At 37.4% G+C, this 12,150-nt stretch overlaps 1 protein-coding gene across 3 annotated transcripts in view; it reads left to right on the plus strand.

Annotated features, from left to right (window-relative positions):
* The window catches only part of LOC114667143 (calpain-3-like), a 75,593-nt gene that overhangs the window by 11,493 nt on the left and 51,950 nt on the right, over positions 1–12,150 (plus strand). For 2 of the 3 annotated variants that reach the window (XM_028822305.2, XM_051920098.1), the window contains exon 2: positions 7,499–7,568. In XM_028822305.2, coding sequence (XP_028678138.2) covers positions 7,499–7,568 — 70 coding nt within the window. Of the gene's footprint in view, positions 1–125; positions 396–7,498; positions 7,569–12,150 lie in introns of those variants that run through there. The other variant, XM_051920097.1, reaches the window with a different exon arrangement.

Consider the following 12,150-nt stretch of genomic DNA (forward strand, 5'->3'; position numbering starts at 1 on the left):
TTCTCCAGTGTTCATTAAGGCGTGAAGATGACCTCATTGAAATGTGGCCAATCAGAGATTAGCGGTTTGGATTTATGCCAGGGATTTTAGACTTGTTAATGTATAGTTGAGGTAGCAAAAGTCAGAAAAAAAGGGAGGCAATGCCTTACACACCGCCATCTGGCTTCTACTGTGACCGGTTGATCCACGAGAGAGAGAGGCGGGATGGGGAAGGGTCACTGAGCAAGCCCATCCGCTTTTTAAGCCAAGACTTTATATCATTAAAGCAGGAGTGCCTTAAAAAAAAGATTCTCTTTGAAGATGATTTCTTCCTGGCCTCTGTGGATTCGCTGGGCTATAAGGAGTTGGGCCACAAGTCCAGCAAGGTCAAGAACATTGTTTGGAAGCGACCCAAGGTAAGGCTGCAGTTAGTCTTGGCTCTGAGACAGCCCTTGTTACAGAGACTTCTGATAGTTTGAAACCAATCAAGGAATGAGTCCCATACAAATTAAACTGTAGGGGAACGTCTTGGTTAGTGCATTGAGATTCCAGAAATACTTGGGCTTAAAAGTTTCTGAGCGGGACATGTTGAGCATAATTTGGTTAGGCTTAGCAGATGAATGGTCCCACGTGAAACAATCAGCCCCTGCTCTGAGCCAATGGCCTTGTTGGTAGCAAGTTTTTCATTCTCTACTGCGGGAGGAGTTTCAGCCACTTTCAGACTGTAGTCTTGAGCTTTCAGTAAACCATGTCATAGAAATACAACAACTGGCAGAAATGCGTGAAGTGGGAAACTGACTTCAGAAATTCATCAACTTTTGCACCAAAATGCATCAGTTTAAGTTAAAAGTGGTAGGAGGTTTAGGTAAGGAAGGTTGACAGTCTGCTCTGATGGGCATCTTACAAGAGTAAATAGCATAGAAATGACCAGTGTCAGCTACTAATATAAGATCCAAAACTGCATGACATCCTAAGGAAATACTATGTGTTGTTGGACTCAGTCTATTGAGTTCTTATGTGTTGTTGTTTTCGTTGTGATCTGTAATGCCATACCATCTGCCTCGGGATACAATCAGGTCTGCACATTCAGTGATTTTTGTTTACTTCACTTCCATGTTCATTTATTCTTATTGTACATTCTGTCATCTATTTGTGTTTGCAATTTACCATTTCCAATAATTATTTCCATTTTTATCCTGTGTTATTTTGAGTTAGAAAATCAGTAATTTGAGGTAACCTACTGGGATGTGGGAAGCGCTTTGAGCATGGGAAATGTGCTATATAAATAAAATTAATTGTTAAAGTAAATATGTAAGAAAATAAAATTAATTTTGTTTGTGCTCTTTGTATTGGCTTTGACACAACACAGCTGGCAAAGTGGATTGTGTATTTTTCTTTTGTGTTTACATCTACACCGTTCATTTTCTGAACCTACTTTTTCCATTACAGGACCATGGGGAGCCAAATATCCCACTAGCATGGGGAGCCAGAGCGGGAACTAAAGGACAGAACACCAGCCCATCACAGGTTGCAATAATACACAAAGCAACACTCACTGAAATTACTCATACCAGGGCCACATGATTTAGCATATGGATGTATTTAGGACTTGGGTCTATGTATAGAAAATCATTACAGGTACAGATTGTGCAAACTCCATACAGACTGAATTGATCCATGGTCCCTGGAGCTGTGAGGCAATAGTGTTAGTCACTGCTTCACTGAGCTGTTCAGTTTAAACGTGCCATCCACTTATCCAAATAGAGCAGTTCCTGAGGAGCAAATAATATGTTTGCATTTTTAAATAATGTAAATACACACATACAAAAACATCACTAAGCTGCTATCCTTCCAGTCACCTCTGTATTTTTTAAACATGCTTATTCAATTACAGGCTGTTCAAGTGCCAAAGTGTACATTGACAGCTTAAGTTGCAAGGCAGTAATGAACCTCAGACAGCAGACTAGTCAATGAACAGGCATACTTGCACACAATCCCACACCATGGCAGTTTAGAGCTGCAGTCAACCAACAGACAAGTGTTTGGACTGTGGGTGAAAATGAAAATAGCCGAAGATAATCAAAACAGATGTGGATACACATTGTTCATAGCTAGTGACAACTTTCAAATTCATCCCCAGGCCATGCAACTTTAAGTAGCAGGACTAATAGCTGTATTTCCTACATTTGTTCTCCATCCTTTTTTTTCTGATCCTGCTTTTTGCATTACGTGATTGCTAGGACACCATCCTAATAGAATTAAGTATAAAGTAGGAATTTGCCCCAGATGAAACAGGACTCCTTCACACAGCACACCTTGAGACGTGATAAACTTCAGATAAACTGCCACTGATCAAAGTGATAATCATGAAAACATTGAAAGTAGAGGTAGCAGATCCATTAATTTCACCACCATTCTGTGTGTATAAAATTGTATAAAAGGTAGTTAGGTCTGGCACATCATGTTTTTGCTAACAGCAAAAAAGTCACGTTAATTTAAAAAAAACAACAACTAAAAGGAGAGTTCGAGGTTTTTCTTTTCTTTGCTTGGGTCTACATGAGAAATAGACAGAAATGAAAAAAGCCAACTGCTGAGGTGCAGCTGAATCAAGGAAAAATAAAAGACAGGAGGACAGATGAAAAGTCAGTGGTGGGAAAGAAAATTTTTAGTAGTAAACATTTCTTACATATTTTGTTTAGCATGTGTCCTCACACAAAAAGACTTATAATACCACCTTACATTACAATTACTTACTTTTAAATGTTTTTCTCGGGTCAGATGGAGACTTGTATTTTCTTCAGCCCGGAAGTACTTCTGTCCTTCCGTCCGCATGACTTGGGAGTACTTCCGGGCTATATGGGAAACAAAAATCCCTGTGTCTCCCTGCAGTGTCACCTAGTAGCACCCACGGTTCCCCAGCAGGGCTGTGAAGCTGAACTCCATCTCCCATAGTGCCCTGCGGGAATCCGGGGCACCGCTAAGCTGCAGGGAAGTTACCATCTAGCGTCGTGGGTGTGTCGGCCGGGTTGCGCTGCCGGCTGTCCATCACAAAGTTTACTCATGAAAGAAGTTGGTAAAGTCTGAACTGCTAATGTCTGTAGGTATTTTCCATTACAATTCAGAATTCCCATTTGTTAGATTACCAACTGTTCTAAACATTAAACAAGGTTTCTTTCTGTTGTCATCAATTAATTGAGAAAAGTAGTCCAAGGGGAGATGAAAACAGCTTTTCTATACTTTTTAACATTCTCTCTGTCCAAGCAAAATTAAATCTCAACTCTGTAATAAGTAAATTTAATGTGTGGTAATAACAATGAGTCAAGCCATTGACAATCTGACAAACCCCTACTAAGTAAAATATTTTTGTAAAATGTAATTTTCCGCATTAATGTGTATATTAAAATACCCCATTAACATTACACTACATGATCATAATTTATACATAAATCAGACAAAAGGCTAACAACATTCCATCATGAATAAGGATATTGGGGTGGCACGGTGGCGCAGTGGTAGCGCTGCTGCCTCGCAGTTAGGAGACCTGGGTTCGCTTCCCGGGTCCTCCCTGCGTGGAGTTTGCATGTTCTCCCCGTGTCTGCGTGGGTTTCCTCCGAGCGCTCCGGTTTCCTCCCACAGTCCAAAGACATGCAGGTTAGGTGGATTGGCGATTCTAAATTGGCCCTAGTGTGTGCTTGGTGTGTGGGTGTGTTTGTGTGTGTCCTGCGGTGGGTTGGCACCCTGCTCGGGATTGGTTCCCTGCCTTGTGCCCTGGGATTGGCTCCAGCAGACCCCCGTGACCCTGTGTTCGGATTCAGCGGGTTGGAAAATGGATGGATGGATAAGGATATTGTTTACCACTTAACCGAGAAGACCATTGTTCAGTTAATGGAACAGGACTAGACAATCCAGTTAATCTGTCAGTCTAATCTTCTACGTGATAATGAACCTAGAATTCAGTGTTCCTGTTCTGTCTGAAAAAAGAATGTATTAGAGGTTCACTCTCCAAGGGTTAATGGCATTATAGCAAAAATCTATATTTGTTTTCAGATTTTGGGCCTTTCTCATGGTATTCTATTGAAAAAGAATGATTTTTGTAATGTCTCCCTCCAGTGATACTCCATACTACAAGCACATGCAGAGACCACAGTGGATCCTTTTGACATTGCATCATAGAAATGCTGTTAATATTTTACACTTGGACAATATGGTCTCCTGACAGCTGTTCACGTTTAATTGCTGTTACCCCAGGGAGAGTTCAGCATTGCCACCAATCCTTTTTAGAAGTTATCGCTTTATATTCAGCACTCATAAATTCGTTTGAGCTGTATTTAGTAAAAAAGTAATTGGATACATGGCAAATAAAATGAAGTTAGTTTTCAGGTCTGGTCTGCTTTAAGTTATTTAATAATATTTGAAAAATAAATACACACACTTAACATAACATAACAATCTCAAATCTGCTTTATCCAGCTCAAGACTGCGGGGAGCTTGCACTTGTGCTGGCAATATCCTGCAAAAGGCAGAAACTGACCCTAGATAAGTTGGCAGTATATTGCAGGGTCCATTTCTCACACACGCACACACACACACACACACACACACACACACACACATACCTACATTGATATTCACATGGGGCCATATTAGAATCACCGCTTAACATGTATGTGTTTGGGATGTGGGTGCCAAATCTACACAGGCACAGAAAGAATGTGGAGACTCTAGGCAGAGACTGATATCAGATGCTGGATCCTTGAAATGGAAACACTAACCACTATACCATCTTGTCACTCTAACCATACTTAAGAGTAGTATAGTTGCTTATTACAGTAGCATATTGGTTCAGCAATGTAGTAGAAAAAGCAAGTATGGAAATTATTGAAAAGATTATTTTGGTATGCCTGAGTTATTGAAAGGATAAATTAAATAAACATAAAAGAAATGTGAACTCTTTTCTGTCCTGGGAGATTTAAGCAAATATAAACTTAAATTGAACATTCAACCACATTCAAGTTATTTTTTGTCACAAAACGTTGTCTTTTCTGTTTACTTGACCAATTATTTGTAAACTCTGGGTCAAACAAGTTAAGTAATCCTACTTTTCTACTATTAAACTTTCTTTATCTCCAATGGCAATCATTTTGTATTCCAGTAATGAAATTAAGAAGAAACCTTCAAAATAGGGAATGTTTATTGCTGAAAAGTATGTAGATTGAAAATAAGCCTGCTATTATTTATGTTTTTTTCTATGTTAATTTGGCTGGACAGCAAGGTAGATGTTACAGTGGCTCAGTGCTTAACTATAGGAGACTGTTTTTGGTGTTCTTGGTCATTCATTGGCTGTTTGAAATATACATGTTCTTCCTTTGTGTTTTATTTTTCCTGTGAGTATTTAATTTCACCTCCCACATTCCAAAGATGTGTGGATTATGTTGAGTAATTGGGTTGTTGCCAGCATGCGTAGGGATGGATTTGCAGCCCATCCCAGGCTGTTTTTACTTTTAAAAACAGTGCTGATGTTGAAGATTCTGGCTCCCCATGACATGAAATCTGCATTCACTAAATGGACAGATGGACGATTTTAGCAATTTGATTGATGCAATGTGACACAGTGGTTAACCCTGTGGCTTCACAATTTCAGAGACCAAGGACTATATGATGTTTGTCTGTTTCTCTGTATGTCGATGTAGGTTTCTACCAGAGCTCCTGATGTCTTCTAAAGATATACAGTATTTGTCAGGTTATTTGGATACTTTAAATTGTCCAAATGAGTATGTCATTACATTGCCCCATAGGATGTATTATAAAATGTATCTTGATATGTGAGAAGCAATTTAGATTAAAATATAAAAGCAAACACAAAAATAATATTAGAAATGCTTATATACATTAGTCATGCCTAGGCTGTAATTTGAGTAATACATTTACTGAAAAATATCTGAAAAGCAGTTTAGACAAAGTGTGACACAGTACAAGTGATATTTCCTCTAATAGCTGATTTTAAAATAGAAGGAAGAAAAAACAATAACAATAAAATCAAATGAAGAATGAGAAAACAATATGATGGTAACACATTGATTCCTGAAGAGTACGATACGGAGCTGTGACAGTATACTAAAATAGACATCCTAACTTGTACGTCTGCTTCCATTCTCTATAGTGAAATTAATGTGCAAGTGTCCACCATATAGGTTTTATTGCACGTCAGATTAGAACATTGTACAGTTGCCTGATTGTGCAATTTATATTTGGAGGTGACCATTAGAAAAACATTTTCTGACTTTTTTCTTTATTGTCATGGCCATGTTGTTGAAAGTATTAATGTCTGTTGCCAAGGACATAGCATTGTCATGTCAATACTATTTCAGATGGTAATTTTTCTATATTTTTTTGTCTACGTTTTAGATTAAAAAGTTATACTGAATGTCCAACAAATGGTAGAGGAAGTATAATTAGATAGTTTAAGGATTTTTTGTTTGCTTTTCTTTATGATTACAACTTTTACCTTTTGTTTAGAACTTTGCTGACCAGATTTCCCATGTTATTTTTGGTATTTTGCCCCCTTCCTGCCCTCTAACAATTCTTCTGTTTTTTTCCCCAAAGTGCATTCTTTTCATTTCCTAGCCCATTAATCTGAACTATTGTCTTCCATATGCTTCATTTTTCATAATACTAACAACAACAACAAAATATTGATGTGTGTTCTAATACAGTTGACATACAGGAATCTGGTCTTGGATGTAAAGCACTATATCATGAATCTAAGGGTTGTTTTTATTCAAGCCATTTTCAGATTATCTCTTTCTTAGCAACCTGTGAGGCTGCCATCTTTTGCAAATATAGAAAAATGTGAGGTACTGCAGGCAGAGACTGGGCAGTCATGAAACAAACCAAGCAGGATTTTATGTCACCACTGTTGATTCCGTTTGTGCATCTAGACTGACCGCAACAGACTTGCATCTTTGACAAGAGCTGTCACAATTACACCATTATAGTTCATCCTCTTCCCTCTTTGTGTTCTCTTAATTGTATACCACAGTGAGCTTCTTTGGCAGACTTTTATTATCAGTAAAAATGTAAAGCGCACAAAATGGCATGCCATCCACACTGAACTCCACAGCAGAGGAGATTGTCAGATAGTTAACTTGTGTTTTGCTACAAAAATATAATCAGATTTGTGTCTTTCTGCTAATGAAGCATTTAAAGTTTCTAATGTAAATGCAATGTGTGTATAATACATTTATAGTTATAATACATCTACAGCGTTCACATGCAATCTGTATACGAATACCTAGTGTAAATAGGGTATTTATAATCTGTTTAAACACATGGTTAAAATTATTGAAGAATGTTGGCCTTAAGTTTTAATGCAGATCTTTTCTAGATTAATAAAGGTGTCAAAAAAAGAAAAAAGGTTTTGAGTTATTTCTGACCTTGCTTGGGAAAAGGCTTCACTGTTTCAAGTGTTCCTACTATACTCCACATTTTAATAAACTGCTGCTCTTATGCACTTTTTTAGGAGATTTGTGAAAATCCACAGTTCATAGTTGGGGGAGCCAACAGGACAGACATCTGTCAAGGAGATCTGGGTAAGAAATTACTTTTTTGTTGAATACCAAAGATCACAGTAGCTATATGTATTTTTAAAAATACTGCTTTTTTTAATGGGACCTTACTGTGTCATTAAAATACATCATGGCAACATGATATTATATAACTGTATTATTGATTAAAAAATGTACTGTACATGTCAAGTTGAATACTGTCTCAGTGATCACAGTATATATGAGCTCCTTATCCAATAGTGGTTACAAAGTCACAATACTGGCTGTGTAGTGTGTGTATTAGTTTTTAAATAGTGTGCTTCACATCTGAATAGTATACTGTTCAAAAATGATAGAGGCAACTAGTAAATCAGCAAACCAAAGTACATTTTTGAGGACCGTACTGTATGCTTTTCAAAATAAAAACTAGTCTAAACAGATCAATTTAAAGCTTAGTTATTGGAAGATAAAGCTTTTATAGATTTATACCTATGCTACCAATAGAAAAATATGCACATGTACAGTATAACTTGCTATATGCTACAATATATACATTTTTCTTGGAGTTTTCCATAGCCAAAAATTTCTTGAACCTATTCCTCTAGAGAGAGAGAAAAAAAAGAACCTGTTAAAAGCAGTTCAGGGTATTTTGAACTGCTAATAAAATATTCTGCATGTAGTGTTTTCTTTCCATGACAATGACCTCTGCTACAGCCTGGCAGATATCGAAGGCAAGTTATTTCTAGTAGCTTTTTCTGACTCCTAATTAAACTGATTTGTGCAACTGATTGGACTGACCTAAAGAAATGCCCCATTTCCCTGTAACATTCTTTTGCTGTAAGTGGCAACATCATTCAAATCCTACCAGTACTACTTACTGTAACAGGTGTAGCAGTTGAGGTATCGATCCACCTCTTGAACCCTCAGGTACCACTCCAAACGCCAGGTTAAAGTCCAAGACTCTTTTATTTTATAATAATCACGTGCACAAAGCACCCTCCACTCCACACTACTCATATAAATATCAATCACTAATCAAACACAATTCCTCCACTCCCAGACACTTCACCACCCTACCTCCCAGCTCAGCTCAGTGTCTGGGCTTTCTCAGAGTCCTTTATACCCCCTGACCCGGAGGTGTTCCTGCCCAACAGTCCACAAGTCCTTATTCCTTCCGGGTCAGGGTAAACAGTCCTTATCTTCACCCCAGAAGCACGTCGTTTCTTCCTGTCACTGGATTATGACACATTTCCGGGTTATAGGGCATGTATGAGTCCACGGGCCTCCCTACAGCAACTCCCAGTGGTCCCCAAGGTGTCCAGCAGGGCTGTGTGTAAAAACTACATAGTCCATGAGGCCCTGCTGGAATTCGGGGCCCGTCCATGCTGTCGGGAGAGCTCCTCCTGGCAGCCTGGGGGTGAGGGCCGGAATATGAAGCCGGCCATCCACCACACAGGATTTAACGTGTCTGATAGTTTTTGAGGACTCTTCCTGTACAGTGCAATTCTATCCAGTCAGTATGTGTCATATACAGACTAATATGTAGATTAGCCAGTTGATGTCTGAGCATTATCTTCCTTAGCAATGTGTAATACCCAACTCCAGTCACTGGAACTTGACGTCAACCTCGTATGATAAAGTCAAATTGCAAAAATATCCTAGAGAGCTAGGTACTGGGTTTAAAGGGAATGCTATGGTGGCCAGAAATTGTAGAAACATGGTACCAAGGTGGCCTGGAAGATAGGGAAAAAGAACATTTCAAATATATACTAGCTGATGCAGAGCTACTCTACATGCCTCTGTGTGAACTGATTGGACACATACCCTAAATGAAAATCCTCTGGTAGTATCCCTGAAAAGGAGAGATCTTTCCACTCTTGTAGAAAACTTTATACATTCCTGCAGGATGCTATAAGGAAAACCACTCTGCAAATTGTAAGTTGGGCTGACCATTGTAAAGAGAGGTTGTGGCTGGCTGATAATTCTCCTGTCAAAAAAAAAAAAAATTATACCATAATACTTTCCATCTTTGTTTTACTTGCAAGTTACTTCTAGTTGAGTTTTGAAAGCAAAGTGAGGTTGCTGTACTTTTTGTGAAAATAAAAACCAGAAGGAAACACAAAGTAAGTACTGGGTCTCTCCAAATATAACATAAACAAAAAAATCAAACAGGAGTCCATCCTAAATTTAGTCTAGTGTTAGGATGGAAGACAGACAATACCTAGCTGACAGGGAGGAAGAGATTCAAGTGTTTTAGTGGAAGGTTTAAAAAGAGAGTGGTGATGGTTTATTATGGATTTGGGATGTTTGAAAGTGGGGAAACCATGCCAACCACTATCTTATATACAAAGGTTTGGGATTTGCTTTGCTTTTTTGTGTATTCCTTTTATGCTTTGAAATCCCTCATATTATCATTGTCTTCTTATGTATTCATATACCTAGCAGTACTTTATGATTTCTGAACTTGTTGCACTTATAATATTCATCCCAGGTTGAAGTCACATTTAGTAGTTATGTTATATTTGGAGAGACCCAGTACTTACTTTGTGTTTCCTTCTGGTTTTTATTTTCACAAAAAGTGCAGCAACCTCACTTTGCTTTCAAAACTCAACTAGAAGTAACTTGCAAGTAAAACAAGGATGGAAAGTATTATGGTATAAAAAGCAACTCTGAAAATTCCCATGTCATGTGAATGCAACATTCCTACCATCCATCATACTCTTGTATGTGAGCTGCACTACTGGCTCCATCAAAAATCAACAAAGTTTTCAGAGACTGCTAGCTTTCTTTCAACTTTGTGACTAATTAAATATCTTGTGTTCTATAATCAAATTTGGTTATGTACCATATCTTAATTTTGTTCTTTATTGCCAACTGCTTATATGAATTTTATTTATGCTGATTTTTGCAAATCACTTTGAACAGGTGTACATGATATATACTAATGAATGTTTTACTACATATAACATGAGAACATATTCACGGCTCCCTAGTTTATATAAAAGAGACTGCTTGTGACTTTATATTTTCTATTGTCTTGCAATATATTGCTAAGAAATGAAAATGGATCAGTGACTCTGTGTGGTGTCTTTGACAAGTCACTTCACCTTTATTTATAGAATACAAATTCCCATAACCCAATTGGGCGGGACAGGTAGAATAATAAAAATAGTAACAATTATGTTTTGCTGTCCTCTTCTTATTGATATATGTGGAGTACCTGAAATTTGCCTCTGTATTAAATATAAATATACATGTGCAGGCTCCTATCAGTGCAGTTTAAAGATCAGTGAGCCTTGTGCCAACTGGCTCTTCCAGTTGAAAAAGAAGGTGAAGTTAAACCACAAAGGACCTGAGCAAAGCAGTCTACATTTAAAAAGAATATTTTTTCTTAATGGGCAGAAGGCTGTCCATTTTATTGAAGACATCACAAGCTATCGAAACAAGACTACTGAGACGATGTTCCTGGAAATTATTTGGAAAAAATTGACAGTGATCTATCTAAACTCTGGTTAGAGAGATTTAAAAATTTTTATTTCAATTTTTAACGCAACATTCTCCAACCTGCTTAATTTGGGGTTGAAGGAAACACAGCCTCTGCTGGCAGTATTTTGAGTTTCAAAGTGGAGCTTGCATGAGTCTGTGTGGATTTCTTTCTGAGAACTCTAGAATTTCTGCCATTCTCAAAGAAGTGTACATTAATTGGTAAATACATTTCCAAATTGTCCCTGTGTAGGTGAGTACTAAGTGGGACTAAGTGGTATCCTGTGTATGGTTGCTTCTTGTCTTGTACCTGATGCTACTGGGAATTAAATTTTTTATATACTATATGTAGCTGCGTTTATCCAAAATTACCAAAGTTCTGCAGCTTTTAGTTTGCTTCATAGGATGATTCAGGAAATAGTGTGAAGCATGTTCAAATAATTCCACAGACCAAATATCACCATTTAAAAAATTTTAGTAAAATTTCAAAGCAAAACAGTTCACACAAAAAATAGAGAAAATGTATATTAAGGAAAAATTCTTGTTTAAGAACAGTTCTGTTTAAGGCTTATATACCTTGTCTCATTTCTCTAAGTTTGGTCATACAGTTGTACTTCGGGCACGTTAAGCAAGTTAAGCACGCTAAGCACCTAAGCATGTTCAGGAAACTATATGCCATCTCTTTATGTGAATTTCCCCTTGGGATTAATAAAGTATCTATCTATCTATCTATCTATCTATCTATCTATCTATCTATCTATCTATCTATCTATCTATCTATCTATCTATCTATCTATCTATCTATCTATCTATCTATCTATCTATGTATTATGGTATAAATTTTTTTTTTTGACAGGAGCAACATCTAACAGTCTATGCTAGCTAGCAGTTAAAATTGTTTCCTCACTGGCTTAATAAACACTGTGTTCTATAGATATACCTGTAGCTAAGAAAGTTCTATCTCATGTTAACTTACAGGAGGTAAAATGCTGTACCATATTCTAGATAACTGTAAGAAACTGATAGTCTATAGAAATTAAGCAAACCTATGAATTTAACTTCAAACATTAACTTTCCAAAATTGGCTCTTAAAATATATTTGAAGTTCAGATAAGAATATGACAGCTCAGATCAACGGACTGAG

The sequence above is a fragment of the Erpetoichthys calabaricus genome, chromosome 16, assembly GCF_900747795.2.
Source record: "Erpetoichthys calabaricus chromosome 16, fErpCal1.3, whole genome shotgun sequence".
In the NCBI taxonomy this organism is placed as follows: Eukaryota; Metazoa; Chordata; class Cladistia; order Polypteriformes; family Polypteridae; genus Erpetoichthys; species Erpetoichthys calabaricus.